This window comes from Nannobrachium achirus, assembly GCF_963921795.1.
Source record: "Nannobrachium achirus genome assembly, chromosome: 24".
In the NCBI taxonomy this organism is placed as follows: Eukaryota; Metazoa; Chordata; class Actinopteri; order Myctophiformes; family Myctophidae; genus Nannobrachium; species Nannobrachium achirus.
Window position 1 is genome coordinate 19,076,151 of NC_137831.1, and position 27,629 is coordinate 19,103,779.

At 41.3% G+C, this 27,629-nt stretch overlaps 1 protein-coding gene across 4 annotated transcripts in view; it reads left to right on the forward strand.

The window, feature by feature from the left end:
* LOC308309308 (voltage-dependent L-type calcium channel subunit beta-4-like) overlaps positions 1-27,629 on the forward strand; it is a gene marked incomplete at both ends in the record, with an annotated part of 43,548 nt that overhangs the window by 12,124 nt on the left and 3,795 nt on the right. For 2 of the 4 annotated variants that reach the window (XM_080754853.1, XM_080754854.1), the window contains 11 exons: positions 569-634; positions 716-766; positions 1,748-1,870; positions 2,613-2,740; positions 7,824-7,900; positions 9,637-9,656; positions 11,889-11,969; positions 17,531-17,589; positions 20,408-20,517; positions 21,080-21,231; positions 27,057-27,152. In XM_080754853.1, coding sequence (XP_080610979.1) covers positions 569-634; positions 716-766; positions 1,748-1,870; positions 2,613-2,740; positions 7,824-7,900; positions 9,637-9,656; positions 11,889-11,969; positions 17,531-17,589; positions 20,408-20,517; positions 21,080-21,231; positions 27,057-27,152 — 963 coding nt within the window. Of the gene's footprint in view, positions 1-568; positions 767-1,747; positions 1,871-2,612; positions 2,741-7,823; positions 7,901-9,636; positions 9,657-11,888; positions 11,970-17,530; positions 17,590-20,407; positions 20,518-21,079; positions 21,232-27,056; positions 27,153-27,629 lie in introns of all 4 variants that reach the window. The other 2 variants (XM_080754851.1, XM_080754852.1) reach the window with 1 other exon arrangement.

Genomic DNA, 27,629 nt, shown 5'->3' on the forward strand with positions numbered 1-27,629 from the left:
ACTCAGATGTCTTTCTGTAATGACAAAGCTTGGACAAAATATCTATGCATCTTTTCCAGTTTGAACTGTGATAATTAGTCTTTTTTCAGTTAAGTAAAATGATAAAGACAAAAATATTGTGACAGACGAAATACAGTAAAGGGCATTTGCATAGACCTAACACTTTTAATTTCTGTATCAAATAATACATAAATAAATGTCAATCGTATTTTCTTCCTTGGAAATAGTTTTTTGGTAGATTATATCTTTGTTGTAACAATGCTTCTAGGCATTAACTTTTATGCCATTGGAAAGCCTGTTTATTTCCCTTTTAAGCGGTGCCCCATTTGCAAAGAACACGCATTTGTGGGATGAGCAACAAGGCATGGGTTGTGGCAATGAAAAAAAAGCTTTTTGGGGGAATGTTTATTGAAAATATTTTTGAATAATATAAAAAAAACTAAATCTAGGACAAAAAAACAAAACAAAAGCACCCACAAATGTGTCCAGAGTGACCCATTGTTTTGGGTAAACGGTGGTCTTAACGTATAGTGCTGTTGTACACTGCTTGTGTTGCTTCGTCGCGCAGGGCTCAGCTGATTCCTACACTAGCAGACCATCGGACTCGGATGTCTCTCTGGAGGAGGAGCGGGAGGTGCCGGCCCAGGTCCCCAGCGGGCCGGGCCAGAGCCCCAGCCCCAGCCCCAGCCAGGGCCAGGGCCAGGCGCCAGGGCAGAGCCGGCAGGAGAGGGAGCAGCAGGCCGCCATACAACTGGAGAGAGCCAAGGTACGCTACGCTCCTCCCACTGTCAGTGGCAGGGGCGTCACAAGGGGGGGAAAGTGGGACTGAGTTACTAGGCCAAGGTGGAGGGGCCTTCATTACGTTATACTTTAACTATTGAAAAATAGCAGATCGAGTGCCGCGCTGCGAGCTTGTGGATCTGCTATTTTTGAAAAGTCGTGAAAATTTGTGCAAATCTTTTTTCAAGTGAACATTTGTAACTAAATTCTGGGAGGTCCCTGGAACTAAATATTTTGAGATGTGAGTCTGTGGCCAAATACTTGCTAAAATTTTATATTTGCCATTTTTCCACAGTTAAAGCACAAAATAATGCGTTCCCAGTCTAAATGGGTTAAACCCCTTCCCCCTATGAAGAACATTCATGGGGGGCCCGCACTGAATCCTTGTACCCAGGGCCCAGAATTTGTCATTGTTGTCGGGTGGAAACCTTGTACAGTATGTCCGAAACCGTTTGTTTTGTATTGTATCATTTTAAAAAATGATTTAAAGCGAGGTGTTGTGTGCTTGTAGATCGGCTATTTTCACTAGTTTTGTGCGATAGTCTTGTATGACGAACTTTGCTTTTCGATAAAACGTACACATTTGAAACTTGGAGATACGAGGTTTCTGCCCGACAGTGACGTCGTACAAAAGTATCAATACTGCAATGTGGAAATACTCTGTTACACGTAAAACTCTGGAATTCAAATGTACTTAAAAGTACCAAAAGTAGAAAGTAGTCATTATGCAGAAGGTCCCATTTCAAGTTTTCAAATGTATACAAATCTTTTGAAAATAGCAGATCTGATCTACAAGCTAACAATGTGTCGCATTGTGAGTTTATAGATCAGCTATTTTCAAATAGCCGACCCCCTCAAGGACCCCCGGGGTTTCCCCAGATCTGTAGTATCTCTGAGGACCCCCTGTTGTAGACCCCTGTAGTATGCTGTATGTGCTGCTTCCATCCTATTGTCTACCACTCCTCAGACTAAAGCCGTGGCCTTTGCAGTGAAGACCAATGTCAGCTACTGCGGTGCGTTGGACGAGGATGTGCCAGTGCCCGCCACTGCCATCTCCTTCGATGCCAGAGACTTTCTCCACATAAAAGAGGTACATGAGTGGGTCAGAAACATTATGAGGGTACACTACTGAATACTGTATGCCTCTATTTTACACACCCATTGGGACAACTCAAAAGGTGTACGGTAGGCTGTTGTTGGCATTGCTATTTTGTTTGATTTAACCAATTTAGGCCTAAGTCCGATTTGAATAAAGCCTTATAGACCTCCGATTTGAAAATTACCCACTGTTTTTCTGGAAAACGTATTACTCGGCCTCTGTAGCAGTTAGAAACACAATTCCAAAAATATTTGATAGCTTACACCTTTGGCTTTCATAGACAAAAATCTGAAAAACTTAAAATATTTTTTTCAAAAATTACTGTACTACATATAATACACAAAAATGTGTTCCCGGCCTGAGGGGGTAATACACTTTAATGTGTACCCGTCCAGACAAATTAAAAACATGGACATTCTGTGTGGGCTTGACTACATACTGTAAATGTTTTCTTTTCCAGGTTTGTCATTGATTCATTGTAAGTTGCCATGTAGTTCTTGTCAGAGTTAATAATCTGTGATAAAAAATAATCGATTCTAGTAAAATAAGAGTGTGTGTGTGTGTGTGTGCGCGCGCGCGTGTGACGTGTGTGGAAAAAAACACTTCTCTGATAGAATAATGGCCAAGAAAATAATCGATAGTTGCAGTCTTTACGGTAGAGAACTCTGCCAAAAGGAGAGAAAGTGCTCAGCGTAATTACTCCCCTTTTTGTCCTTATCGTTGCCCTCTTCAGAAGTTCAACAATGACTGGTGGATCGGCCGGCTGGTGAAGGAGGGCTGTGAGATCGGCTTCATCCCCAGCCCACTCAAGCTCGAGAACATCCGCCTGCAGCAGGAGCAGAAAAGAGGCCGCATGCAAGGGTAAGAAAGACACATGACCACGGAAGAAAGAAAAAAATATATATACAAAAATTTAAGGTTCATTTCTATCGGTGGTTCTCAACCTTTTCAGGCCGCAACCCCCAAAATAATCATATTTTAACTGGGGACTTCCCCCCCCCCCCCCACACACACACCCTGACGAGCACTAAGAGTTGAGGCATTACATTTTGTATAACACGGTTCTATTGTGAAAATAGCTGATCTACATGCTCACAACGCCTACATGCTCACATTTGAGCATGTATATCAGCTATTTTCACAATTTCTGCCTCTAATGTTTGACAATTTGGCCAATGTTTAATTTGTCATTTTAGAGTATTAAAAAGTCCTTAAATTGTCACTTTAGAAATGTGCAGGTACCCTCTATACACTTAAACTTTATGTTGGTTTGTTTACTGTTGAGTGAGAAAACAATGTTGCACATTAAGTTAATCATCTGGGGACCCCCCCCAAAATAATTTGGGGACCTCACTGGGGGTCCCGACCCACAGGTTGAGAACCACTGATTTATATGACAACGCACCAGCCTTTTGTTCGATACAAATAATTGTCTATTTTCAACTGTTGAAATTCAAATCAATGTTTTTTGTTTGGCTCTTATCGAAAAGGTCAAGCGAGTTGAAAACAACATTTTTCGTTGAGCCTCACTTGTCAAAATGGTTGTGCGACGAAGTATAGATTATGCCTAAGTCCTTGCAAGACCCAGTCCTCACAAATGGGTTCTGGATGGAGTCTACAATAAAAAGGAAATAAAAAAAATAGAGCCTGCATATCTATCCAGAGAATTAACAAGTCACTAATGCTAACAGGCACTGCACAATAAACTGTTGCTTTGTTAAAATCAGTGTTAAATAACTATATATTCTGATCATTGCTATGGAGTGTTTGTTCAGTAATAGTCTCTCCAGCTCTTTAATAAACAGAAAATACATTTTCAGGTCGCACGAGGCGTTGAGAGCTTGTAGATCAGCTATTTTTGGCAAATAGATTTGGTGTCGAGGTAAAAAAGAGCAGACCAAGATCAAGTTTACTAAGTATCGACGATTTAAGATTTTAAGTGGTTAAGGGTCAAACAAGTCTGTTGTTGTTGGCTTCCTTCTGTCTCAGCAGTATAAATAGATTCATAAACAAGTCTATGAATCTATAAATACTGCTGACCCAGTGTGTGTCCATTGTCCTCCTGACCAGACTTGGGTTAATTTTGGCCTTTCCATATTAGCAGGCATAGAGGAATAAATGTTATATACGATTACTTCCTATCAAGATGCAAATGGTGTTTGATACAGTATGGATTGGATGGACCTTTAAGGTGTATATTTCTTTCTCAGTTCCACTGTGTCTTGTCACATGCTTGAGGCTTGAGTCTGTATGTGCCAAGCCAAGTCAATTACCCTCTGAAATACATAGGCTATTAGTAGCCGCAAATTGCAACACTAGATTTTTTAGGGTTGCAATACCTCCCATAGGCAGCCAAAGCATCAAAACAGTTTTTTGCTATCTGATTGTATTAAACAACATCAAACTCAGCAATATTGGAGCTCTATGGAAAGCTTCAAGTATCCTCTTTCTATCTGCAAAGTGTTTGTTTCATAAAAAAACACCGTAGACATGTGCTGGAGTTTGGAAGCGCTCATAGGAAATCACTCACGGTCCAGTGTACCACCTGGTTCTAATGTTCACATTATGTAGGAGGCAGCGGGACGTTGCGGTATGAAGACGAGCGCTTCCAAACACTTAGGAAAAAAAACCATGTCTGCTCGGATTTATTGACAGATAGTAACTCATTACATGTCTACGGTGGTCTTTTATGAAACAAACACTTTTCAGATAGAAAGAGGATACTTCAAGTTTTCCATACAGCCTCAATATTGGAGTTTTATGTCGTTTAATACAATCAGATGGCAAAAAAATAGTTTTGATGCATTGGCTGCCTATGCCTAAAAAAATCTATTAGGTACTCTATATGGATTAGCAACTGTATACTGACGGATATTTCACTTTCAAAAAAACTTTTGGTCATCTAATCAGGATTTTGTGAACACTATGGACAGATTTTAATTTGCTTCATTCAATATTTAGATATTTGATGTAAATGCCATCAGTCCTCCTCCAGGATGAGGGCCCCATACACACCCATTGTAACTTCAAACTCCATTTTAACCATGAATGATAGATTCATTAAAAACACCCATTATTTTTTCTGGTGCCTCATACTGGGTGTTTTTGATGAATTTATCATGGTTAAAATGGAGTTTTAAGTTACAATGGGTGTGTATGGGGAGGCATCCTGCAGGAGGAGGGCCTGATAACATTTACATATTGAATCAAGCAAATTAAATACTGTTCAGGGTGTTCATAAAAGCCTGATTATTTTAGAAAGTGAAATACCCCTTCTCATTCCAGCTTGGTTCAAAGGAACTAACGTAGTATACTTGAAAGTTCCTATATATCAGTATCAAAAGCATTTTTTCAAGGTTTTAAAGCAAAAAAACTCCATGGTTTTGTTTTACATTATTTGTTTTCTATTAATTGTTATTTCATTATCATTCAAATCTTGTGTTCGTGTTTTGCCAATTATTTGTGGGGCTACATGCAATATCCTCACGGCCCACCAGTGGCCCCCAGCCCACAGGTTGAGAATCACCAGATTAATCCATTTCTCAGCTTTTCTCTTCATGCTGAATCAGTGGTGGAAAAAGTACTCACATGTTTTACTTCAGTAAAAGTATCAATACTGCAATGTAGAAATACAAGTACCGGTAGTTACTTGTAGTAGAAGTCCAGAATTCAAAATGTACTTGGGTAAAAGTGCGAAAGTATTGGCATCAAAACATAAAAGTACAAAATTGTAGATCGGCTATTTTCAAATAGCTTAGGTATAAAATGGGGCTAAAGTGGTTAATGTATGTTTTATAATACTATAATTAATATCTGCAAAGTAACTGGTAACTTAAGTTTTCAATTAATTATAGTGGAGTAAAAGTGTCATTTATAGTAAAAGTACAATATTTGGATCCAAGATGTAGTGGAGCAGAAGTAAAAGTATCAGAAATTAGATATACTCAAGTAGTAAAAATAAGTAAATCTATTTAGTTACTGCACACCACTGTGTAGAATGTAGCCTGGGATCGCTTCCAATTTCGGGCTTTTGATCCGGTCGGGAGCGGATGACGTCCTACGTCATTTTGTATTCAAAACGGACTACAATTTGGCCGGAACTACCGACCGGAATCAGTTTTAACCTGGTTTTGCGCATGCGCTAACTGGGATAAAACTGATTCCGGTCGGTAGTTCCGGCCAAAGTGTAGTCCGTTTTGAATACAAAATGACGTAAGATATCATCCGGTCTAGACCGGATCAACCAACCTCTTTAGTAAACGAATACTAGGCTTTCCCCCAGAAAGCCTGGTGAGGCGAGGTTATGTAGAATGTAGCAATTTGTAAATTTTTCAGAGCTGGATTTAGTAGTAATCCCTCCATCCTCCTACTGTAGCAGCCATGTCCATATAATCACTCTTGAACTTTCTGTCACCTAGGGTTTATGCCCTACGCGCATCCATTCAAGCTGCGCATGGAGCTCGGCTGCTGGGTTTAACGCTAATTCTGCATAATTGTACAGCTACTCTAGGTTAGGTTGGTTTTGTGTCTTTCCTAGACTCTCTCAGACAAAGGGATCTGACCTCGGACCATTAACCTGGGCTGGATTTGTGTTAGATTGAGAAAGTCTGAATTTGAGCTGGGATTTAAGCCTGACCCTTTTCATTGCATTGGTAGTCATCACCCTGTTAAAAGGGGAACTAGTTTTTTGTGACAAGTTTGTTAGTTTGCTGCTATCTAAAGGTAAAAGATCAGGCTGTGTTGCTTACACTGTGATGTAAGCCAGCGGTTCTCAACCTGTGGGTCAGGACCCCCAGGGGGGCCCCCAAATTATTTTGGGGGTCCCTAGATGATTAACGTAATGTGCAACATTGTTTTCTCTTCTCACTCAACAGTAAACAAGCCAACATAAAGTTTAAGATATATAGCGGGTATCTGGGTAACACACCCATTATGAATTAAACGTGAGCAACCAAGCTCAGCCTGTGCCTTTAGATGCTTTTACCTTTACATGGAAGTAAAATTATCTTCTAGATTAAAAAATAAATCCCATCGATTATTTTCTAATTTTCCACAAAACTTGCCCCAGGTCTCAAAGGCTATGTGTACACACACACACACACACACACACACACACACACACACACACACACACACACACACACACACACACACACACACACACACACACACACACACACACACACACACACACACACACGTAGTTGTGGGGTGTAGTCTATTTATGCCTGTTATTGATACAACATGATGAATCCCTAACATGTTTACAGTGGAGATAGCTGCTGTAAATATTAAACCCGCTAACATCAACAGGCTGACAAAAAACTAATGAAAGAAAATAGCTTAGATTTAGTTTAATAATCTTCCAAAATACATGTTGCGGAATGTGCGTTTGCTCAATAGTCCCCCTTTAACCCAGCTTCTCCCAAAGCTTCTCCCAATAAGGCTTTATCAGAGTCCGAGGTGAAGAGCCTCAACTTTTAGGTGATAAGTTACCACCTAAAAATGTGATGGCCATCATAGTCACGGACTCACGGTGAAGTCCTATCACCGCCCGCGCCTCTGTGCCTCTGGAACCAGGGGGCACACTGATTGGTCAAGATCGACCAATCAGTGAACGGGGTGATGGGGAGATGTCTGGAAGTAAAAACTGAGGAGAGATGTCTAGGTCTAATGACGCAATGTTGTAGTTTTCTGACTTTAAAAGACTACACCGCGGTGATAGCTTATCACCGCAGACTGTACTATGACACCCCTTAACTGTCCTTGATCAGCACCTCATCTCCGAGCTGTGTGATCCTGATTGATAACAATCGATATATTAGCCCTGTATCGTTTGATTAGATTTTTTTGTTTAACGTTTTCCCCCTCACTTCTATTTTTTCCACATTAATGCCATGGTATGTTTGTGTCTTCCTTTTATCCCCTTGTTGTCTTTTCACAGTAAGTCAGGGGGGAACTCCTCTTCCAGTGTGGAGGATGAGGTGTCAGCCTCAATCCGACCCCTCATCTCCTCCGCAGGTGAGCGCATCGGACAAGGAGGGGGAGGAAAAGGCACGGCTGCTTCTTAACTCGCCATGCAGCCGCTAGCTTAGACACTAGCCCAGCCTCCATCACCCGAGCCATCGTATAGACAGAGACAGGGGTGTCACACCAAATTCTGGGCCCTGGGTGGGCACAAGGATTCCCTGCGTTATTTGGTGCTTTAACTATTGAAAAATAGCAGATATACAAGCCCACAGCGCTGCACCGAGTGCCGCGCTGCGAGCTTGTAGATCTGCTGTTTTTTGAAAAGTCATGACAATTTGTGCAAGTCTTTGAAGTAAAAAAAAAAAAAAAACCTATGTTTCTATGTCAGTGGTGCTCAAACCTTTTCATGTGAAGGAACCCCAAAATTATATGTATTTGGCCACGGACCCCCATCTCAAAATATTTAATTCCAGGGACCACCCAGAAGCAAGGATTTGAGTTACAAACGTTCGCTTAAAAAATACATATATTCAAAGATTTTCGCACATTTTCACGACTTTTCAAAAATAGCAGATATACAAGCTCGTGCCGCACTGTGAGCTTGTAAATCTGTTATTTTTCAATAGCTTAAGTATAAAATAATGAAGGCCCCTCGACCTTGGGGCCCAGTACCTCAGTCCCACTTTCCTTCCCCTTGTGACGCCCCTGGACAGAGAGAAAGCGTGTGAGAGAGAGAGCGAGAGAGAGAGAAAGAGAACCATGCTTAAAGCATTCCCATGCCTCTGCATAGAGCCTAGCTCTGGTCCATCGCGTCACCTCCAGTGACGCTCTGACAGACCTGTCGGCAAATTAATACACTGCGTTTTCTCAGCCCCTAGCGGCGGCCGAGTTGGATGCACTTTTATTTCATGCCACAAATAGTGTATTTGGCAGATTGGGTGGGGTAAAGAGGGGCTCACCACCGTGGAGAATAGACGTTCAACAACTCAAACTACCTTTGGTTTGGTGAGTAATGAAGTAGTTTTGTTTATTTTGACTCAAGTTGAGCGCTAGTAGGGGCTGAGAAAACGCGGTCTATTCATTTGCCGGCGGTTCTGTCAGAGCGTCACTGGAGGTGACGCGATGGACCAGAGCTACATAGAGCCTATAAGTTCATGTTGTCATTTGCTGCGTTGCGTAGAGTTTGTAGAGTTGTTGGTACATTCTCCCATGATCCTCCTCTTCCTCCAGTTGAGGACTGCAGGCGTTCTGAGCGTGGGGGCTTACCACAGTGTGAAACCAACGACAAGGCTATGACACTCCCCCCTCCCCCCACTTTGTGAATATCACAATAGGACACAGAGATCCTTCTTTTAAATTAAAACAATATATATACTGTACACATGATGTATTTACGTATCGTCGTTGTCGGGTGGAAACCTTGTATGTCCAAAACCGTTTGTTTGTATTAATGATTTAAAAAATGATTTAAGCTAGTGAAAACAGCCGATCTACAAGCACACAACGCCTCGTTGTGTGCTTGTAGATCGGCTGTTTTCACAGATGTTGTGTGACGGCCTTGTATGATGAAGCAGGGCTTTACTTTGCGAAAAAACGTACAAATGCGAAACTTGGAGATACAAGGTTTCGGCCCGACAGTGACGATATTTTGATGTTAGTCATGCCCTTGATGGGTTTCAAGTGCTCAGACACGTTGAAGTATTTTTTTCCTTCTTTTTCTTTGATGATGTAACGTTTCCTGCTATGTTTCGTGACTGACGATTATCTGTTCTCTTCCCTCCTCACAGGAAAACAGAAACAGAAAGTGGTAAGTTGGTGACGGTGACACCGGATCATTTGCCATCCACTAGAATCTTGTTATTGCCAGTAGAAAAGACAAAAAGAAAAAACTAAAAAAAACAACAACAATAGGAGTTAATAACAAGCAGTTAGGCCTGATTTATACTTGTTTGTGCGCCAGTGTCTTGTGCCGACAATAGCCGATCTGCAAGCTCTGAATGTGTTGTAGCGTGATGTGATGTGGGCTTGTTTGATCTGCTGTTCTCGGTGGGGGACACGATGTGCGGCCAAGTATAACTCGGGCTATATAGGACTCCATGCCACATCCCAGGATGCATTGCACGCTACTACCACACTACCAAAATCTGCAATACCGGTCCCTCACAATACTTGATACTAGAGGATTCTGAAGTATTGTGGACAAATGTTCAATTTATACACTATAACAGTATAAATTGTCCATACGGGGCAGCAGCTAGTGTTAAAATATGTGTAAAAATGTCCCTATACATTTACAAATTTAAATCATTGGAATGACGGTACAAAAAACTAAAAAAATCATAAGCCTGCCTGTTTTCACCATTAGTCTGCCTCTGTTCCAGTGGATGTTCTAACCTTCCATGACATTCAACATTTTACTAATTGACATACGACTGGTTTTATAATAGTGCATGGTATTGTGATACAACATGGTATTGTGATACTACATGTTATCCCGATACTACATTATTGTAATATTACATTGTATATATTACATGGTATTGTAGTATGACATGCTATTATAATAATCATTGGTATTGGTATTGGTATTGTGGTACTATATGGTATTGCAATATTACATAGTGGCTAGTGTATTATAGAAGTTATACTGTAAGCGTGGTATAATGAAAATTCCATCGGCGAAACAGTGTTGACATCCCATTCAACACAACACACTCCATTCCACCAGCCACTGTTCTAATGAAATCTAACCGGATATAACAACCTGCAATCATCCTCTCATGCTGATTCTTTTCATTGTGTTATATTAAGCAATGCTACCCTGTGTAGATCTTAAAGGACCATACCGGGTGTCTGGCATGTTTAGTCCATTGACTATGACTCGTGCTATACTCGAAATTTTCCTGCCACCATTTTCCAAAGCATGCTATGGTTTAATGCAGGGGTTTTCGAAGTGGGTGACGGGGCACCCTGGGTGCCGTGATGGCAGTCCAGGGGTGCCGTGAGATAATTCGATAATATTATTAATATAATAATATTATTTGGACACTTAAAAACATATTTAGTATAATTTTAAACTTGAAGTACAAAGTTATTTTCAGTCAGTTCTAACCAAATTGGCTATTATCTCAACGTTTTCCTCACAACATAAATCGCTAGAATATGCTATAAATATAAGGTGCTGGGAGTGAAAATTATGAATATCGTCTCTGTCTGTCAAAAAACCTTGTATCTCCAAGTTTCAAATGTGTATGTTTTTTTTAGTCAAATACCTACTTCATCATACAAAAGTGTCACACAAGTAGTGAAAATAGCAGATCTACAAGCACACAACGCCTCTCATCAGGAGGCTTTGTGACGTTAGCCAGCATGTACTTATCAGGTTTTGCTTTAATTAAATCATTAAAGAAAATACAAAACAAAACAAATCTAAAAATAAAGCCATCATCAGGTGCCCACGACGTGCCAACGTGGAAAACTCCCAGTGCCCAGTGACGCGTTTGACACGTTGTACAGTGTAAACTATATTAATCTGTAGCTACTGTACCAGGCTACCGCGGTGAAAAGAAACACTCCATTTCCCGAAATGCAGAGCGAGATCACGTGACCGGGAAGTCCTGTCTCCCTCATAGACATGCGTGTTGCGCTGCGAAACAAATGTGAATTTTTCTGACTTTTATATCACGTTCAGAAAATACTATAGTGAAAATAAACAGGACATACTCGGATTACATTTACTCGGATAACTTTTTCCATTTAGCTACCAAAACAGCTAAAATGGCGGGTTGCCATGGGCACCTGCCGATAACATCTTGATTAATCCTGGGCAGCCGATGTGCTAAAATCGCCTCCGTTTATGTAAGATATACAGTGTACGGTTGAGGCCGTGAATGGACAATGACATGCATTGACGGTGGTACGTTCCTTTAAGGTGTGGGCTATTGGATGGCTAGATGTTGCTGCTGATGTCCGTCTCCTTTGCCCAGAGTGAGTCCACTTGGTGGTTGACCGGCACCCCTTCCCCTCTTCTCCCCCACAGACAGAACACGTGCCCCCATACGACGTGGTTCCCTCCATGAGGCCTGTGGTGCTGGTGGGACCCTCGCTCAAGGGCTACGAGGTGAGCGGCTGTCAGCGGGCATACAGTAGCCCTCTTTCAGTCACGTGGTTCTTCTCGACCATCTGCTCTCACTCCAAGGGCTGACGAGAAGCCACCTCCTCTCTCTCTCTCTCTCTCTCTCTCTGTAGGGATGGGACGATATGAAAATTTCATATCACGATTATTGTGACAAAAGAAATCGCGATTTACGATATCGCGATCATCAAAATCCATTATCCTGGGGCGGAACATTTGCCATAAAGTAGCCGATCTACAAGCTCACAACGCGTCGCAGCTTGTAGATCGGCTATTTTTTGGCAAAGACATTTGATAGAGAATGGAAAAAAGACGTATAAGTACCTTTTACCAAGAGGGTTTAAGTGGTGCTGGAAATGCAGCTTGGCAAATACAAGGTGAATTGATCCCAGTGCATGACGGAGGACGATATCACGATAAATTAAATCTCCACCATACGATTATCATGAGTTTTTCTTTTCACGATAAACTATAATATCGTTTATCGTCCCATCCCTAGTCTGTCATTTCCTCTGTCTTGTCTGTTTCCCCCTGTACACAGTCAAATCCTGAGTGTTAATTAAACTGTTTTTCAAACACAAACAAAATGTGATTGATAAAAACATACTATAACTAGAAATACTGTTCCTTCGAAACAGTGTGGGCTCGATTCCAACCCAACAAATAGGATACTTTAAGGTACTGTAAGGTACAGTACCCTACAGTATTGTACTGTACCTTACTATACTGTACTGCACCTTACTGTACTGTACTGTACTGTACTGTACTGTAACTTACTGTACTTTACTGTACTCTACTGTACTTTACCTTACTGTACTTTACTGTACTCTACTGTAACTTACTGTACTTTACTGTACTCTACTGTACCTTACTGTACTGTACTTTACTGTACTCTACTGTACCTTACTGTACTGTACTGTACCTTACTGTACTGTACCTTACTGTACTGTACTTAACTGTACTCTACTGTACCTTACTGTACTATACTGTACTGTACTCTACTATGCCGTACTGTAACTTACTGTACTGTACTGTACTCTACTGTACCTTACTATACTGTACTTTACTGTACTCTACTGTACCTTACTGTACTCTACTGTACTTTACTGTACTCTACTGTACCTTACTGTACTGTATTGTACTTTACTGTACTGTACTTTACTGTACACTACTGTATCTTGCTGTACCTTACTGTGCTGTACGTTACTGTACTTTACTGTACTTTACTGTACACTACTGTACTGTACTGTACCTTACAGTACTGTACTTTACTGTACTCTGCTGTACCTTACTGTACTTTACTGTACTCTACTGTAACTTACTGTACCTTACTGTACTGTACTTTACTCTACTCTACTGTACTGTACCTTACTGTACTTTACTGTACTCTACTGTACCTTACTGTACTGTACCTTACTGTACTGTACTTTACTGTACTCTACTGTACCTTACTGTACTATACTGTACTGTACTCTACTGTGCCGTACTGTACCTTACTGTACTGTACTCTACTGTACCTTACTATACTGTACTTTACTGTACTCTACTGTACCTTACTGTACTCTACTGTACTTTACTGTACTCTACTGTACCTTACTGTACTGTATTGTACTTTACTGTACCTTACTGTACTGTACTCTACTGTACCTTTCTGTACTGTACCTTTCTGTACCTTACTGTACTTTACTGTACTCTACTGAACCTTACTGTACTTTTACTGTACTCTACTGAACCTTACTGTACTGTACATATTCTATGTGTTCTAGATCTACATTTTTGATTCTGTGTTTGGGAACCAGCAACTGTCAAATGGACTCCAACTGTAGTGGAGTATATTGAGTGCATATACTGTAGGCTAACAATCCCAGATCACATCTGTCCTCCACTATGTCTTTAACCAAGGCGTTCTTCTATGTGGCCACTCCAGACTGAGGAGTGGAGCATGGCTTTTATTGTGTTTGTGGATCTGACTTGGAAATGCATTGGTTTTGATATCTCCCTGACAACCAACAACAACCACTAATATGGCTGACTGTCCCTGCGGGCTCTAGGATATATGGCTATGGGATTTACTTCCCATCGCCCGGACTTGATTCTTGATCACAGCTGTGTAATCAGTAGAGTGGAGAGGGACATTTATTTATAGTTTTAACTATAACTATAGTTTTATACATCACACAGCTTAGACATTTGGATCAAATCAGAGAGCAGACCTGTGTGAACGCAATGATATAGATAGCATATCTGAAGTGTGAACACTGCAGCCACAGCGCCTTAACATAAACATGGGTCTATTATCCTTCTCTCCACTCTGTCCCCACTCACTAAACCCATTGGAAATGCATTGGGTGCTTAAAGTTAAACATTTTTATTTTTTTATATTTATACTACAAAACATTTCAAAACCAAAAATACAAGCACACGTGTCCTCAGTAAGCTGAACACATAAAAATTTGAATGGTGTTGAAAGGTGTAAGCGTTTAAGAGATGAAGCGCGCCAAAGTTTTGAGGAGATACTGACTAGTATATAAATATAGAAATAAATAATGAAGATAACATACGTGTGCTTGCCTTCCAGGCGAGCCCACAATTAGGTACCAACATTACTGAGGCACAGTAATTCTTCGGCTTACTGGCAGTGTGCACGAGAAATCTGGTAATGATTCAACGGTGTGATAGATTAGCTCCAGGTCAAACGCAGACAGACCCTCTTATAGATCACTAGCTTCCAGCCGAGCCACACACATGTTTTCACAATTTCTGCTTCTAATATTTGACAATTTGGCCTATGTTTAATTTGTCATTTTAGAGGTAGGCCTATTACTATTAAAACGTCCTTAAATTGTCACAGACATGTGCAGATAACCTCTACGTTAGGTTTGTTTGGTCTTCACTATTATTCTAAAGAAATCATTGATGGGATAACAATCGCTTTGAAAATATTCGATAGTTCCAGCCCTCCATCCATTCTTTAGGATATCGTTGTTGTCGGGTGACAACGCCTCGCACCGCGAGGCGTTGTGTGCTTGTAGATCGGCTGTTTTCACTACTTGTTTGCGACGGCCTTGTATGATGAAGCAGGGCTTTACTTTGCGAAAGAACGTACACATGAAACTTGGAGATACGAGGTTTCCACCCGACAACAACGATATGAATGATCTGTAGCTTAATTCATCCATCACCTCTCCATACCCCTCTCTCTCGCTCTCTCTCTCTCCCTCCATCTCTTTATCTCCTCCCCCTCTCCCTCCATCTCCTCCCCCTCTCCCTTCCTCCATCTCTCTATCTTCTCCTCCTCTCCTGTAAGGAGAGAACACAATCACCCCCCCCCCCCCCCCCTCCCCCAGTGTGCACTGTTGCCGCGGTAACAACCTTCTGGGTGCAAATGCATCAGAAGTAGAACAAGCTTTGAAATTAGAACGGTAGAGCAGCGAAGCCCCTGAATGCTCTGTGTGTGTGTGTGTGTGTGTGTGAGATTGTATGTAAATGTATGCTTCTCTGTGTGTGTGTGTGTGTGTGTCTCTCTCTCTCTCTCTCTCGTCTGTTATGCATGCGGGTGTAACTGTCTGTGTTTGGATAAAAGATAAAGATAAATTGACTTTTTTTTTCCAAGGCTCAGAAGACATACATTTAACAAAACAATTTAAGACAATTGCTATATATTACATTTTATTGACTAATATCTTATACCTAACAAGCATGCACACACACACACACACACACACACACACACACACACACACACACACACACACACACACACACACACACACACACACACACACACACACACACACACACACAAATACACTCACAGGACCTATTAATTCTATGTAATATCATGTAGGTTATATAAACAGGCCCATGCCTGAAAAATATAAGAAAATATGATGCCTGTATAATAAAAGGTCATCGATGTTAAAGGACAACTTTGTTTTTTTACAACAGAGCTTCATATTTTAGATTATAATTAGAGAAAAGAAAAGATGTTAAATGTTTTCATTTACTGCTATTAGCGATTTTGGTATTTTGATTTCAGTGGGTGGGGGCATGCGTACAAGTGGCTAAATATGTCTTTTTAGACACAACAAGCCAGCAATTTCTTTGTTACTATTCACACCAGCCCCCATAAGTCACATCTGCCCATGAAAGATTGCGGTGCATCTTGGGAATAGCCACTTGCATGTATCCCAACCTGGGGGCATGTATGCAAATCGTTAGAAATAAGTAAATGAAAACATTTGAACACTCATCTTTTCTTTTCTCTAATGACTATCTAAAATATGAACCCTTGTAAAAAAAAAAAAACTAAGTTGTCCTTTAAAGGCGTTCATTATGTAAAACTGGAATAAAGATGCATCAGTCCATCATGCACATTTGCACAAGGAGTGCAAGGTTATTATTTCCTTCCGGAGGTTTATTCTTTATGATGTGCAACACACATAGATCTTTTTTTTTAAATAATTTTATACAGTCATGGCGGAATGATAGGATGATCTGATTACAGATCTGTGTTCAATCGCCACATAACTCATAGCTGATTTCTTTCCCTCGTCTTTTAAAGTTATTTTTTCAGGCATTGCTGAGCCTTTATTGATAGGTACTGTACTGTCTTTTTAATATTACTGAAGGAATTGTGGGGCGGCAAATCTCCTTTCCTTTGGTAAAGGATGATGCAGTGTTCCCCATGCGAGGAGATAAGAAAGCATTGAAGAGCCTTTCTTTAGACTTTAGAGATAGGACTGGCTCTTATCATGGCTGCCACTCAGATACTCTGGGTGATTTCAATCATTTAGCCAAAAAATACTATTCAGATGCAGCCAGTATCTTTTCTTATTTCAGCAGTAAATCAGCTCCCTGTGTTTACTCAGTTTTTGCACCTTTCACCTGCTGATGATGATCGAGCAGGGTTCCCACGGTCATGAAATTCCTGGAAATATTTTGAAATTAGATTTTTTTTTTTCCAGTACTGGAAAAGTTTTGGAATTGATCAAGGGTCCTGGAACGTCCTGGAAAGAATAGCTATGCATTGTCTTTGGTTATTGATTTTGTAAATGCCTCTGAAATGACAAATTAAACATGGGCCAAATTGTCAAATATATAGAGGCAGAAATTGTGGAAATCTACATGCTCATGTAGATCGGCTATTGCCGGGTCCCCAGTTAAAACATGATTTCGGGGTCACGGCCTGAAAAGGTTGAGAACCACTGGAATACGCTACCTGTCTTTGGGCATTGCGCATAGGAGTAAGCAACCTGTTATTGAGCTGAATTATTGTTATATAGTCCTGGAAATTGGGTTAAATATTCTGGAAGAGTTTTGGAAATTAATTGGTATAAATTTGTGGGAACCCTGTATTGTGACATGCAGGTATATTGTACAGCTGGTAGTAACATTGCTGGCAGTAAAATCTTGCGTCACAGCATGGCCAAGAATAAGAAAAGAATAAGAAATGCAACAAACTAAGGCAACAAATAGATGTCTATACAGGATAACAACTGTAGCCTTTACTAATAAGTTGACAGATCTTTCTTGTCCTGTCCTAGGTAACAGATATGATGCAGAAAGCTCTGTTCGACTTCCTCAAGCACAGATTTGACGGCAGGTAAGCTGAACAAGCCCGGGGACGTGCTGGCCATTGGGAAAAGCGGGACAACTCCCTAACGGCCGGTTCATTCCCGGCCGAAAAAAATTAAAATAAAATGTCGGCCTTCGTTCCATTTTGGGGCTAGGCGGCCAATAAAGTAAATAACCTTGTATCTCCAAGTTTCAAATTTGTTAACTTTTTCGCAAAGCAAAGTCCTGCTTCATCATACAAGGCCGTCGCACAAAAGTAGTGAAAACAGCAGATCTACAAGCACACAACGTCTCGCACCGTTGTGTGCTTGTAGATCGTCTGTTTTCACTAGTTTAAATCATTTTTAAATGATAAATACAAAACAAACGGTTTTGGACATACAAGGTTTCCACCCGACAACGAAGAAATATAACTCATGTAATTGGCCCACTGGCTTGTCACTTGTCATGAACTGAAATGGCAAATCTTTGAGTAGCAGCAGCGCTATAGAGAGAGATCTCTCTCTATAGCGCGCAATGAGGCCCTCTCCAACTCTTTTTCCCGGGCTGAATCAGGGGCCCAGCATGTCCCTGCCAGCGCTGATTTAAATGTGAATGAATAGGAGTTCAGATTTTCACACTGAATACAGTACCTCTGGGTCTATGTTCAGACTGGCAGCCCAAACCTGAGTTCATTGGCCTATGCAGATTGGAATCAGATTATCTTTCTGAACAGAAAAATACCCCATGGAAACAGATTTTTGCTAATCAGATTTGAGCCACATTACTAGTTAGATTGAAATCTGATTAAAATCTGATTTCTAAAGATATGTCTCAGTCTGGTCACTTGGACACTGAAGCCTGATTTATTCAAAATAAAATAAATCTACAAGTGTCATGGTGCCTTGTGAGCTTGTACTGTAGATACAACAAAGTATTACTGGTATGTCTATTTAGTTACGTCATTACCACAACCAATGCTGGTCGACGATGTCTGAATACAAAAAAAATCTGATCTGATCACTTGCAAAGAACAGTGTAAACATTCAATTCACTTATTCCCAGTCAAACCAGGCCAGCCAGACTTCAGTGCTCTTTGACTTTGTCGGGCAAAGCACACCTATGTGTACCACTACCTACCCACTGTCAGGGGCGTCACAAGGGAGGGGAAAGTGGGACTGAGTTACTAGGGCCCAAGGTGGAGGGCCCTTAATTATTTTATACTTTAGCTATTGAAAAATAGCAGATATACAAGCTCACAGCACGGCACCGAGTGCCACGCTGCAAGCTTATAGATCTGCGGCACTCGTGCCGCGTTGTGAGCTTGTAGAGCTGCTATTTTTGAAAAGTCGTGAAAATGTTTGCAAATCTTTGAATATATGTATTTTTAAGCGAACATTTGTAACTCAAATTCGGCTTCAGGGGGGTCCCTGGAACGAAATATTTTGAGACTGGGGTCCGTGGCAAAACATATCTTTCTGGGGGTCCTTCACATAAAAAGGTTTGCGCACCACTGACATAGAAACATAGGTTTTTCAAAAGACTTTTTTTCATGATTAAAAAATAAATAAATAGCAGATCTACAAGCACTCGTGCCGCGCTGTGAGCTTGTATATCTGCTATTTTTCAATAGTTAAAGCACAAAATAACGCAGTGAATCCTGGTACCCGGGGCCCAGAATTTGGTGCGACACCCCTGTACCCACTGTGTCACCTTATTTCTGGCTTTGATACGCTCAGAAGGCAACGCTTATTAGAGGCCTCCAGTCCACCGCACCTCATGGAATCATGCTAATAATAACCCTAGGAATTTTGCGTTCTGTAACAGCGGAATGTATGATTTCGTTGTTGGTTTCAGGTCAACTTTCTCCTGGTGGTCTAAAAGTCAATGAGGTTTTCACCACAGGAGCTTTTCTCTTTTTTTTTCTTTTTTTTATTTAGTCACAAGATTTTCAATTTTACACAATAACAAAGACAAGAACAACAAGTACAATAAAACAAAACAAATAACCCACCCACCCAACACACACCCCAGTTACAGTATAAGTTTCCTCCTTACATTTGTATGATTAACAGCATAATACAATATCCCATTCAGTTACAAGGGCGGAATGATGGTAACCAAGACATAAAAGGACCCCATATTTTCTCATATGTTGCCTGTTTCCTCCTGACGTTATACAAGATCTTTTCAGGAGTACAATAGGAAGTTAATTCGTTCAAACCAATGTCTTTGAGAGGGAGGATTTTCAGCTTCCCAGTTTTGGAGAATAAACTTTTCCCCAGCTGTACCTGCCAGCAAAATAAAGTACTTTTTATGTTGACGTAGGAGCTTTTCTCTTTTCAAGAAATTAGAAAACTTCCAACTGAGGTTTGCGTTTTGTCTGTTTTTTCCAAAAGTCCCTTAAAGCAGGGGTCTTCAACGTTTTCAGGCCAGGGACCCCTTAGTTGAGAGAGAGATGAAGCAAGGACCCCCACAACCTGTTCATATATTCCATATAGTTTATCGTTTGACGGCGCAATCATCAGTGTATTTTGGATTCATGTCAATTTGTGTTTTCAGATATTTAACCACTTGAACTGTCAATACTTAATAAACTTGACCTTTCACTCTGTACTTAGTCTGCTCTTTTTCCCCTCTACACAGAAGCTCTTTTCCAAAAATAGCCGATCTACAACGGCTATTTTTGGCTAAAGTTCTCAGAATATGGACGCTAGGGTTCAAGTGGTTAATATAAAAAAGGAGAAAAAAAGTTTCTATCACTCAAATATTTGGAGGACCCCCTGTAGTAACTGAGGACCCCCTAGGGGTCCCGGACCCCCTGTTGAAGACCACTGCCTTAAAGAGTTTCTCCTTTTCTGTTCCAGGATATCCATCACACGAGTGACAGCAGATATATCGTTAGCCAAGCGGTCCGTTCTAAATAATCCCAGTAAGAGGGCCATCATCGAGAGATCCAACACCCGCTCCAGCCTAGGTACAGTATGACACTCCCAAAAGCAATACAAGTAAATGGAATCAGGGGCATCACATGGGGGGGAAGGGGGGGAGTGGGACTGAGTTACTAGGGCCCAAGGTGGAGGAGGGGCCTTCATTATTTTATACTTTAGCTATTGAAAAATAGCAGATATATACGAGCTTGTAGATCTGCTATTTTTGAAAAGTCGTAAAAATGTGTGCAAATCTTGTAACTCAAATGGTGCTTCTGGGGGGTCCCTGGAACTAAATATTTTGAGATGGGGGTCTGTGGCCAAATACATATCATTTTGGGGATCCTTCACATGAAAAGTTTTGAGCACCACTGACGCAGAAACATAGGTTTTAAAAAAAATTAGAAGGATTTGAAATATTCAAAGACTTACTTACACAAATGCACCCAGGGCCTAGAATTTGGTGTGACGCCCCTGAATGGATTAATTTACTTGTATAGCTTTTAGTATCTACTCATGCCAGAAACTTTGTGAACCTTGTGAATGTTGAAGACATTGAGTCATTGCAATCAATATAAACAGTCCATTTGGTTCTGCCCTCCTTTCTAGCGGAGGTGCAGAGTGAAATTGAGAGGATCTTCGAGCTCGCTCGTTCCCTCCAGCTCGTGGTCTTGGATGCTGACACGATAAACCACCCTGCCCAGCTTCTGAAAACCTCTCTAGCTCCCATCATTGTCCATGTGAAGGTCTCCTCGCCAAAGGTAGGCATGGTAGAGGGGGGTTTAAAAGTCATGTAACCTTCAATTATAAACTCAGCACAAAAAGAAAGGAAACGTGTCTTCGGTCCATTATATCTCCCCTTTAATAATACCAAATTGTATTGTGTTTTATATCATTTTTATCGTTGATTCGTCACCTTTACACTGAGGTACAGCTTGTAAGCATCGGCATTCGAGTCATGAGCTACATAACGTGTGGTTAGCGCCAACCAAAATGGCAAAATGTCTTGCAATACTGTTCTCAGGGCTGCCAAGTCTCACGCTTTGAGCGTGAGAGTCACGCAATTTAACCTCTTCTCACGCCACACGCCACACATGCCATTTCTCACGCAATTTTACAGCCATCCGGCCCATCCCACAGACCTCTCCCGAAAGTTGCGGGGGTTTTCTCACTCGGTAAAAGTCGCACGGAGAATTCTAAGCGCAGTGAATGCAGCTGCTCTGCTCCTCCACTCTCTCTCCCCTCTACACATACACACATGCTGGCGACGGAGCGAGAGAGAGAGCCCTACAGACGGCGGCTTTCTCGCTTCGATCTGCGGGGCCGGGTATCGCGCCGCCCCCGCGGTGGAGAAACACACTCGCTCCGCGAGTAAACGCCGGGCAATATTTCACAAAGATGACCACAATCCAGCTCTTGCCTCCCGCGAGCGCATGCACGAAAGAGCCCACGCGCAATAATTTCATGGGTTACTATGTCTTGAACCCTAATATCCCCATATTCTGAGGAGGGCTTTAGAAGAGATAGGGAGGTTTGCACCAACACTAGGCCTACACTAGTCTACTACTCTACTAGAGGGAAGAATCCCAGTAGCCCATGCAGTGGTTCTCCACATGTGGGTCGGGACCCCCAGGGGTCCCCAAATTATTTTGTGGAGGTCGCCATGATTAACTTAATGTGAAACATTGTTTTCTCACTCAACAGTAAACAAACCAACATAAAGTTTAAGTGTATAGAGGGTATCTGCACATTTCTAAAGTGACAAAATAGCTCTAAAATGACAAATTAAACATTGGCCAAATTGTCAAGTATTAGAGGCAGACATTGTGAAAATAGTAGATCTACATGCTTGCTCACATGTCTATTTTCACAGTAGAACCGTGTTATAGCCTACAAAATGTTGCCTGAACGCTTATAGGGTGGAGGGGTCCCCAGTTAAAATATGATTATTTGGGGCGCAGTCTGAAAAGGTTGAGAACCACTAGCCTACTGATGAGAGTCTCATCAGTACTAGTAGTACTGTATTCAGTATTAGTAGTTTTACTAATAAATGTATATTTATTGGTCATTCTTGTTGCAAGTTTATTTCTACTTGTGCTGGTCACTCAGTTCGGCCTGGAGGTGGCGCTATATGGGAGAGATTCATGTTGATGGGATGAGTGTAGACATACTGTGTACCGATTTGCGTGATTTTAGGGCAAAAATTGTAGGAGCAGTGTCCAAAAATGTGTTTTGCAAGAATCGGCCTCATGGTGGCGCTAGAAGAGGGCCATGTGAGAAATGAGGGGTGGGGTCTCCGCGCCGGCAAGGCGGACGAATAGGTACCGGCCCCGGCTGTCCCGGTCGCTCCTAGCCGGAGTTACGGCATTTTATGTGAGCTGCAGTGTAGGGGGTCCTCCACTGGGGGCGCCACCACTTTTGCATCCGTTCTGGAGCACCAGGAGTGGGTGGTCCCTGGGAATTCCCCGTGAGCAGCCCCGTTGGGGTGGTCATTTGGTCAGTTTAGCACATTTGGTCATTTTTTACATCTGGGGGTCCCCCAGGGACCTGGGGGTCCCTGGAGCTCCGGGGGTCCTTGGAGGTTGTAGTTTGGCAGTCAAGGAGCGTGTGTGCAAAATTTGGCATGGATCGGGGCAACGGTTGCGGAGATATGAGCAGGGCAATAGTGTGACGTGTGAGGTGTGACAGACAGACTGACGGACTGACGGACTCACTCACAGTTTGTGCAGGTTTTGATAGTAAGTGCGACCTACGGTCGCAATTATTAAAGGAGATATAATGGACCAAAGTCAAGTTTCCTTTCTTTTTGTGCTGACTTTATTTAAGGAGATCTACAAGCTCATACAGTAACACATTGCAACGCATTTTGGCGGATAAGATACTGGACCTACTGTACATGTATAGGAGGTGTTTGGGAACCCAACCCAAGTTGCGACAAGTGAGCATGTTTGTAGATCAGCTAGTTTCTGCAAAGATATTTGCTGTTGAAGGGGAAAGGGAGCGTAAGTATTTTCTTTTATTTCTTATTTTAGAGGGTTTAATAAGAACCACTGTCTCGAAGGAATACAGCATTTAAAAAAAGAAAGAAGCTCCTCTCAATAAGATCTCTAAGGTTGAGTAACATTCTGGCCTTCGCCTCTCTGATGTGAGGTTTGGTACGGTAGCATCTATTTGTGACAATAACAAACTCATACTTACAAAGCAGTTGTTTCTGACAGTAAATCTTGATTTCGTTTTAGTCATAGTCTTTTGAATAAAATGTATTTTAGTTTTAGCTCCGGGGGTCCTTGGAGGTTGTAGTTTGGCAGTCAAGGAGCGTGTGTGCAAAATTTGGCATGGATCGGGGCAACGGTTGCGGAGATATGAGCAGGGCAATAGTGTGACGTGTGAGGTGTGACAGACAGACTGACGGACTGACGGACTCACTCACAGTTTGTGCAGGTTTTGATAGTAAGTGCGACCTACGGTCGCAATGATTAAAGGAGATATAATGGACCAAAGTCAAGTTTCCTTTCTTTTTGTGCTGACTTTATTTAAGGAGATCTACAAGCTCATACAGTAACACATTGCAACGCATTTTGGCGGATAAGATACTGGACCTACTGTACATGTATAGGAGGTGTTTGGGAACCCAACCCAAGTTGCGACAAGTGAGCATGTTTGTAGATCAGCTAGTTTCTGCGAAGATATTTGCTGTTGAAGGGGAAAGGGAGCGTAAGTATTTTCTTTTATTTCTTATTTTAGAGGGTTTAATAAGAACCACTGTCTCGAAGGAATACAGCATTTAAAAAAAGAAAGAAGCTCCTCTCAATAAGATCTCTAAGGTTGAGTAACATTCTGGCCTTCGCCTCTCTGATGTGAGGTTTGGTACGGTAGCATCTATTTGTGACAATAACAAACTCATACTTACAAAGCAGTTGTTTCTGACAGTAAATCTTGATTTAGTTTTAGTCATAGTCTTTTGAATAAAATGTATTTTAGTTTTAGTCATAATTTAGTCAACTGAAAAGTTTTAGTATTAGTCTAATTTTAGTTGACTAAATATCATAAGATGTATTTTGGCAGGCCTTGATGGCATCTTAATGACTGATTTTACACTTGGTTGCGTGCTGAAAATAGCCAAACTACAAGCTCACAACGCGTCACAGACGCAACACCTGAGAGCAACCAAACATAACATTACTCTCTTCTCCACTAGTCCCTCCCAAACGTTTTAGACAATTTGTATTTTGTTGACGAAATTGTCAATATATTTAGTCCTAGTTTTAGTCACCATAGCTTAGTTTTCATTTAGTTTTCATCAGTGAAAAAAACTTAGTTGACAATCATTTTTCGTCATAGTTTTAGTCAACAAAATCAACACGGGTAGCATCTATTTGTGACAATAACAAACTCATACTTACAAAGGTAGCCAATTTCAATGACATTTATTTCTCCTCTCAGACCAGCAGTGTTTAGTGGGTCACAGGGCCTCGTCGTCTGGTCTTTGCGTAGCTGATCGGAAAACAGGTGACATAGAGGTGGAAAAGGGGGGAGCACTAATTGCATCTCTCGACTTGTCCACTGTTGTCACACAGAATGCCTCAATTGGGATTTATTGATTGTGAATGTTGATAAAAGCGCATGAACACTGTAAATATGAATTCCCCCTGCTGAAAGCACAGATGAAGACTGTCCCCTCCCTCACCCTTGCAGTATCTTAGCCTACAAGCAATGTGATGCCTAAAAAATAGCCTTAATTAAAAGGGCTTTGATTATTTTATATACTTTAGCTATTGAAAAATAATAGCACAAGCTCACAGTGTGGCACGGAGTGCCGAGCTGCAAGCTTGTACATCTGCTATTTTTGAAAAGGTTGTGATGAAATGTGTGCAAATCTTTGAATATTATTTATTTTTTATGCATATTATTTTGTAACTCAAAATTTGCTTCTGGGGGGTCCCTGGAACTAAATATTTTGAGATGGGGGTCCGTGGCCAAATACATATCATTATGGGGTTCTTTCACATGAAAAAGTTTTAGCACCACTGACAGAAACAGGTTTTTCAAAAAACCTTAGAAGCATTTGAAATATTAAAAGGGTTGCACGAATTTTCACAAAGATTTTTCAAAAATAGCAGATCTAGAAGCTCGCAGCGCAGCACTCGGTGCCGCGCTGTGAGCTGTATATCTGCTATTTATGTGATGCCTAAAAAATACCCTATTTTATTGTCTGAACCTCACAATATAAATGCAGCCATTTTTGTGTATGCTATGCAATAGGTATAATAGGCGTGGACCCAAAATGGGCCCAATATTACCGTGATATTGCGATATTTACGCAATATGGTGATATGTTTATGTATCATGGACATAAAACATTTGCTGTAGAACTGAAATTGATTATTGCATGTCACTAGGCCTGTCACAATTATTACATAATCATCTAATCACAATTATTTGACATAATCGCATTTATTTTGTCATAATCGTCTTAATCGTTTACATGTTGAAAATCTTTCATATTTTCAAATATTTAAAAGAATAGTGGAAATAGCAGGTCTACAAGCTCACAAGCTTGGGCATGTAGATCGGCTATTTCCTCTATCAATGTTTTATTTTATTTTTTTAAGTATAACGTTGTCAAATATGTAAGTAATTTCTTTGTATACATATTTTTTGTTTGTGTCATATCTGCCATGTGCAACTTCAAAGCCTAAAAAGCCGAACAGGAACATAATTGTCAACAACAAAAAACAATTAAATTGTTAATCGCAATTATTTGAGTGACAATATTAATCGCCATGTAAAATGTCATAATCGTGACAGCCCTACATACGTGTCACCATGCATGGAAAAGTGTCTGCACATCTGCTGCCCTTTTCTTTGAACACTGGGATACATCTGTCTCATTTAAAAGGTCAAGTCAATTAACCACATGAACCCATAAGTGTCCTTATTCAGATCTACAAGCTCGCAGCGCGGCACTCGGTGCTGCGCTGTGAGCTTGTATATCTGCTATTTTTCAATAGCTAAGGCAGGGTTCCCCAATAGGCGGCCCGCGGGCCATTTGCGGCACGCGGGGAGCTACTGTCAGGCCCCCACCAACCCCAGTATTAATGGTGGTATAAGAGCAGCAACAACATTAGTATATCGTCGTTGTCAGATGGAAATTAACCTCGTATCTCCAAATGTGTACTTTCTTTCGCAAAGTAAAGCCCTGCTTCATCATTCAAGGTTGTCTCACAAAAGTAGTGAAAACTACTTTTGCCTCGCACCGCGAGGCGTTGTGTGCTTGTAGATCGGCTGTTTTCACTAGTTTAAATCATTTTTAAAATGAGAAATGCAAAACGAACGGTTTTGGACATGCAAGATTTTCACCCGACAACGACGATATCTGAACTGTCGCTGGAGTAGTGGGAACGCCACCGTCGCCCCCAGCAATGTTGTGGCCCTCGGCTTGGTACCCTAGACATGATTCGGCCCTTGGGGAAAACTAATTGGGGAACCTTGAGCTAAGGTATAAAATAATGAAGGCCCCTCCACCTTGGGCCCTAGTAACTTAGTCCCACTCCCCCCCCCCCCCTTGTGACGCCCCTGCATCTAGGTTCTGCAGAGGCTGGTGAAGTCCAGAGGAAAGTCCCAGAGCAAACACCTCAACGTACAGCTGGTGGCGGCTGACAAACTGGCCCAGTGTCCACCGGTGAGAACCAACGGAACTCATTGATCATCATATGGTTTTCGGATTTTTCAGTGGAGCCACACAGACACCATACAACTTTATTTTAGTGGTAACTTAACGAGGTGGTGCCATAGTTTTGTACTTTTTCTGTTTTGTAATGGAGTTAACGTTACTCTAATTATTATAACCACACCTGAGGGTATATTGTCTAATAGACCCTCAGGTGTGGTTATAATGTGCAAATATGTCTTCCTTGTGTGTTTTTTGGTTACTTCCTGAGTTCCTGTGTTTGACAGCAGTGGTTCTCAACCTTTTTACACCAAGTACCACCTTAGAACATATCTGTCTCTCCATGTACCACCATAATATCCCATCCTGTTCTGCTATGCACAAGCCAATAATTTGATGATGGGGTCAATCGGACCGATTCCGCCGGTCATCAAAATATTGGCTTAGGAATGCAACAAAAACAAAAACATCACCACGAAAGGCTTCATG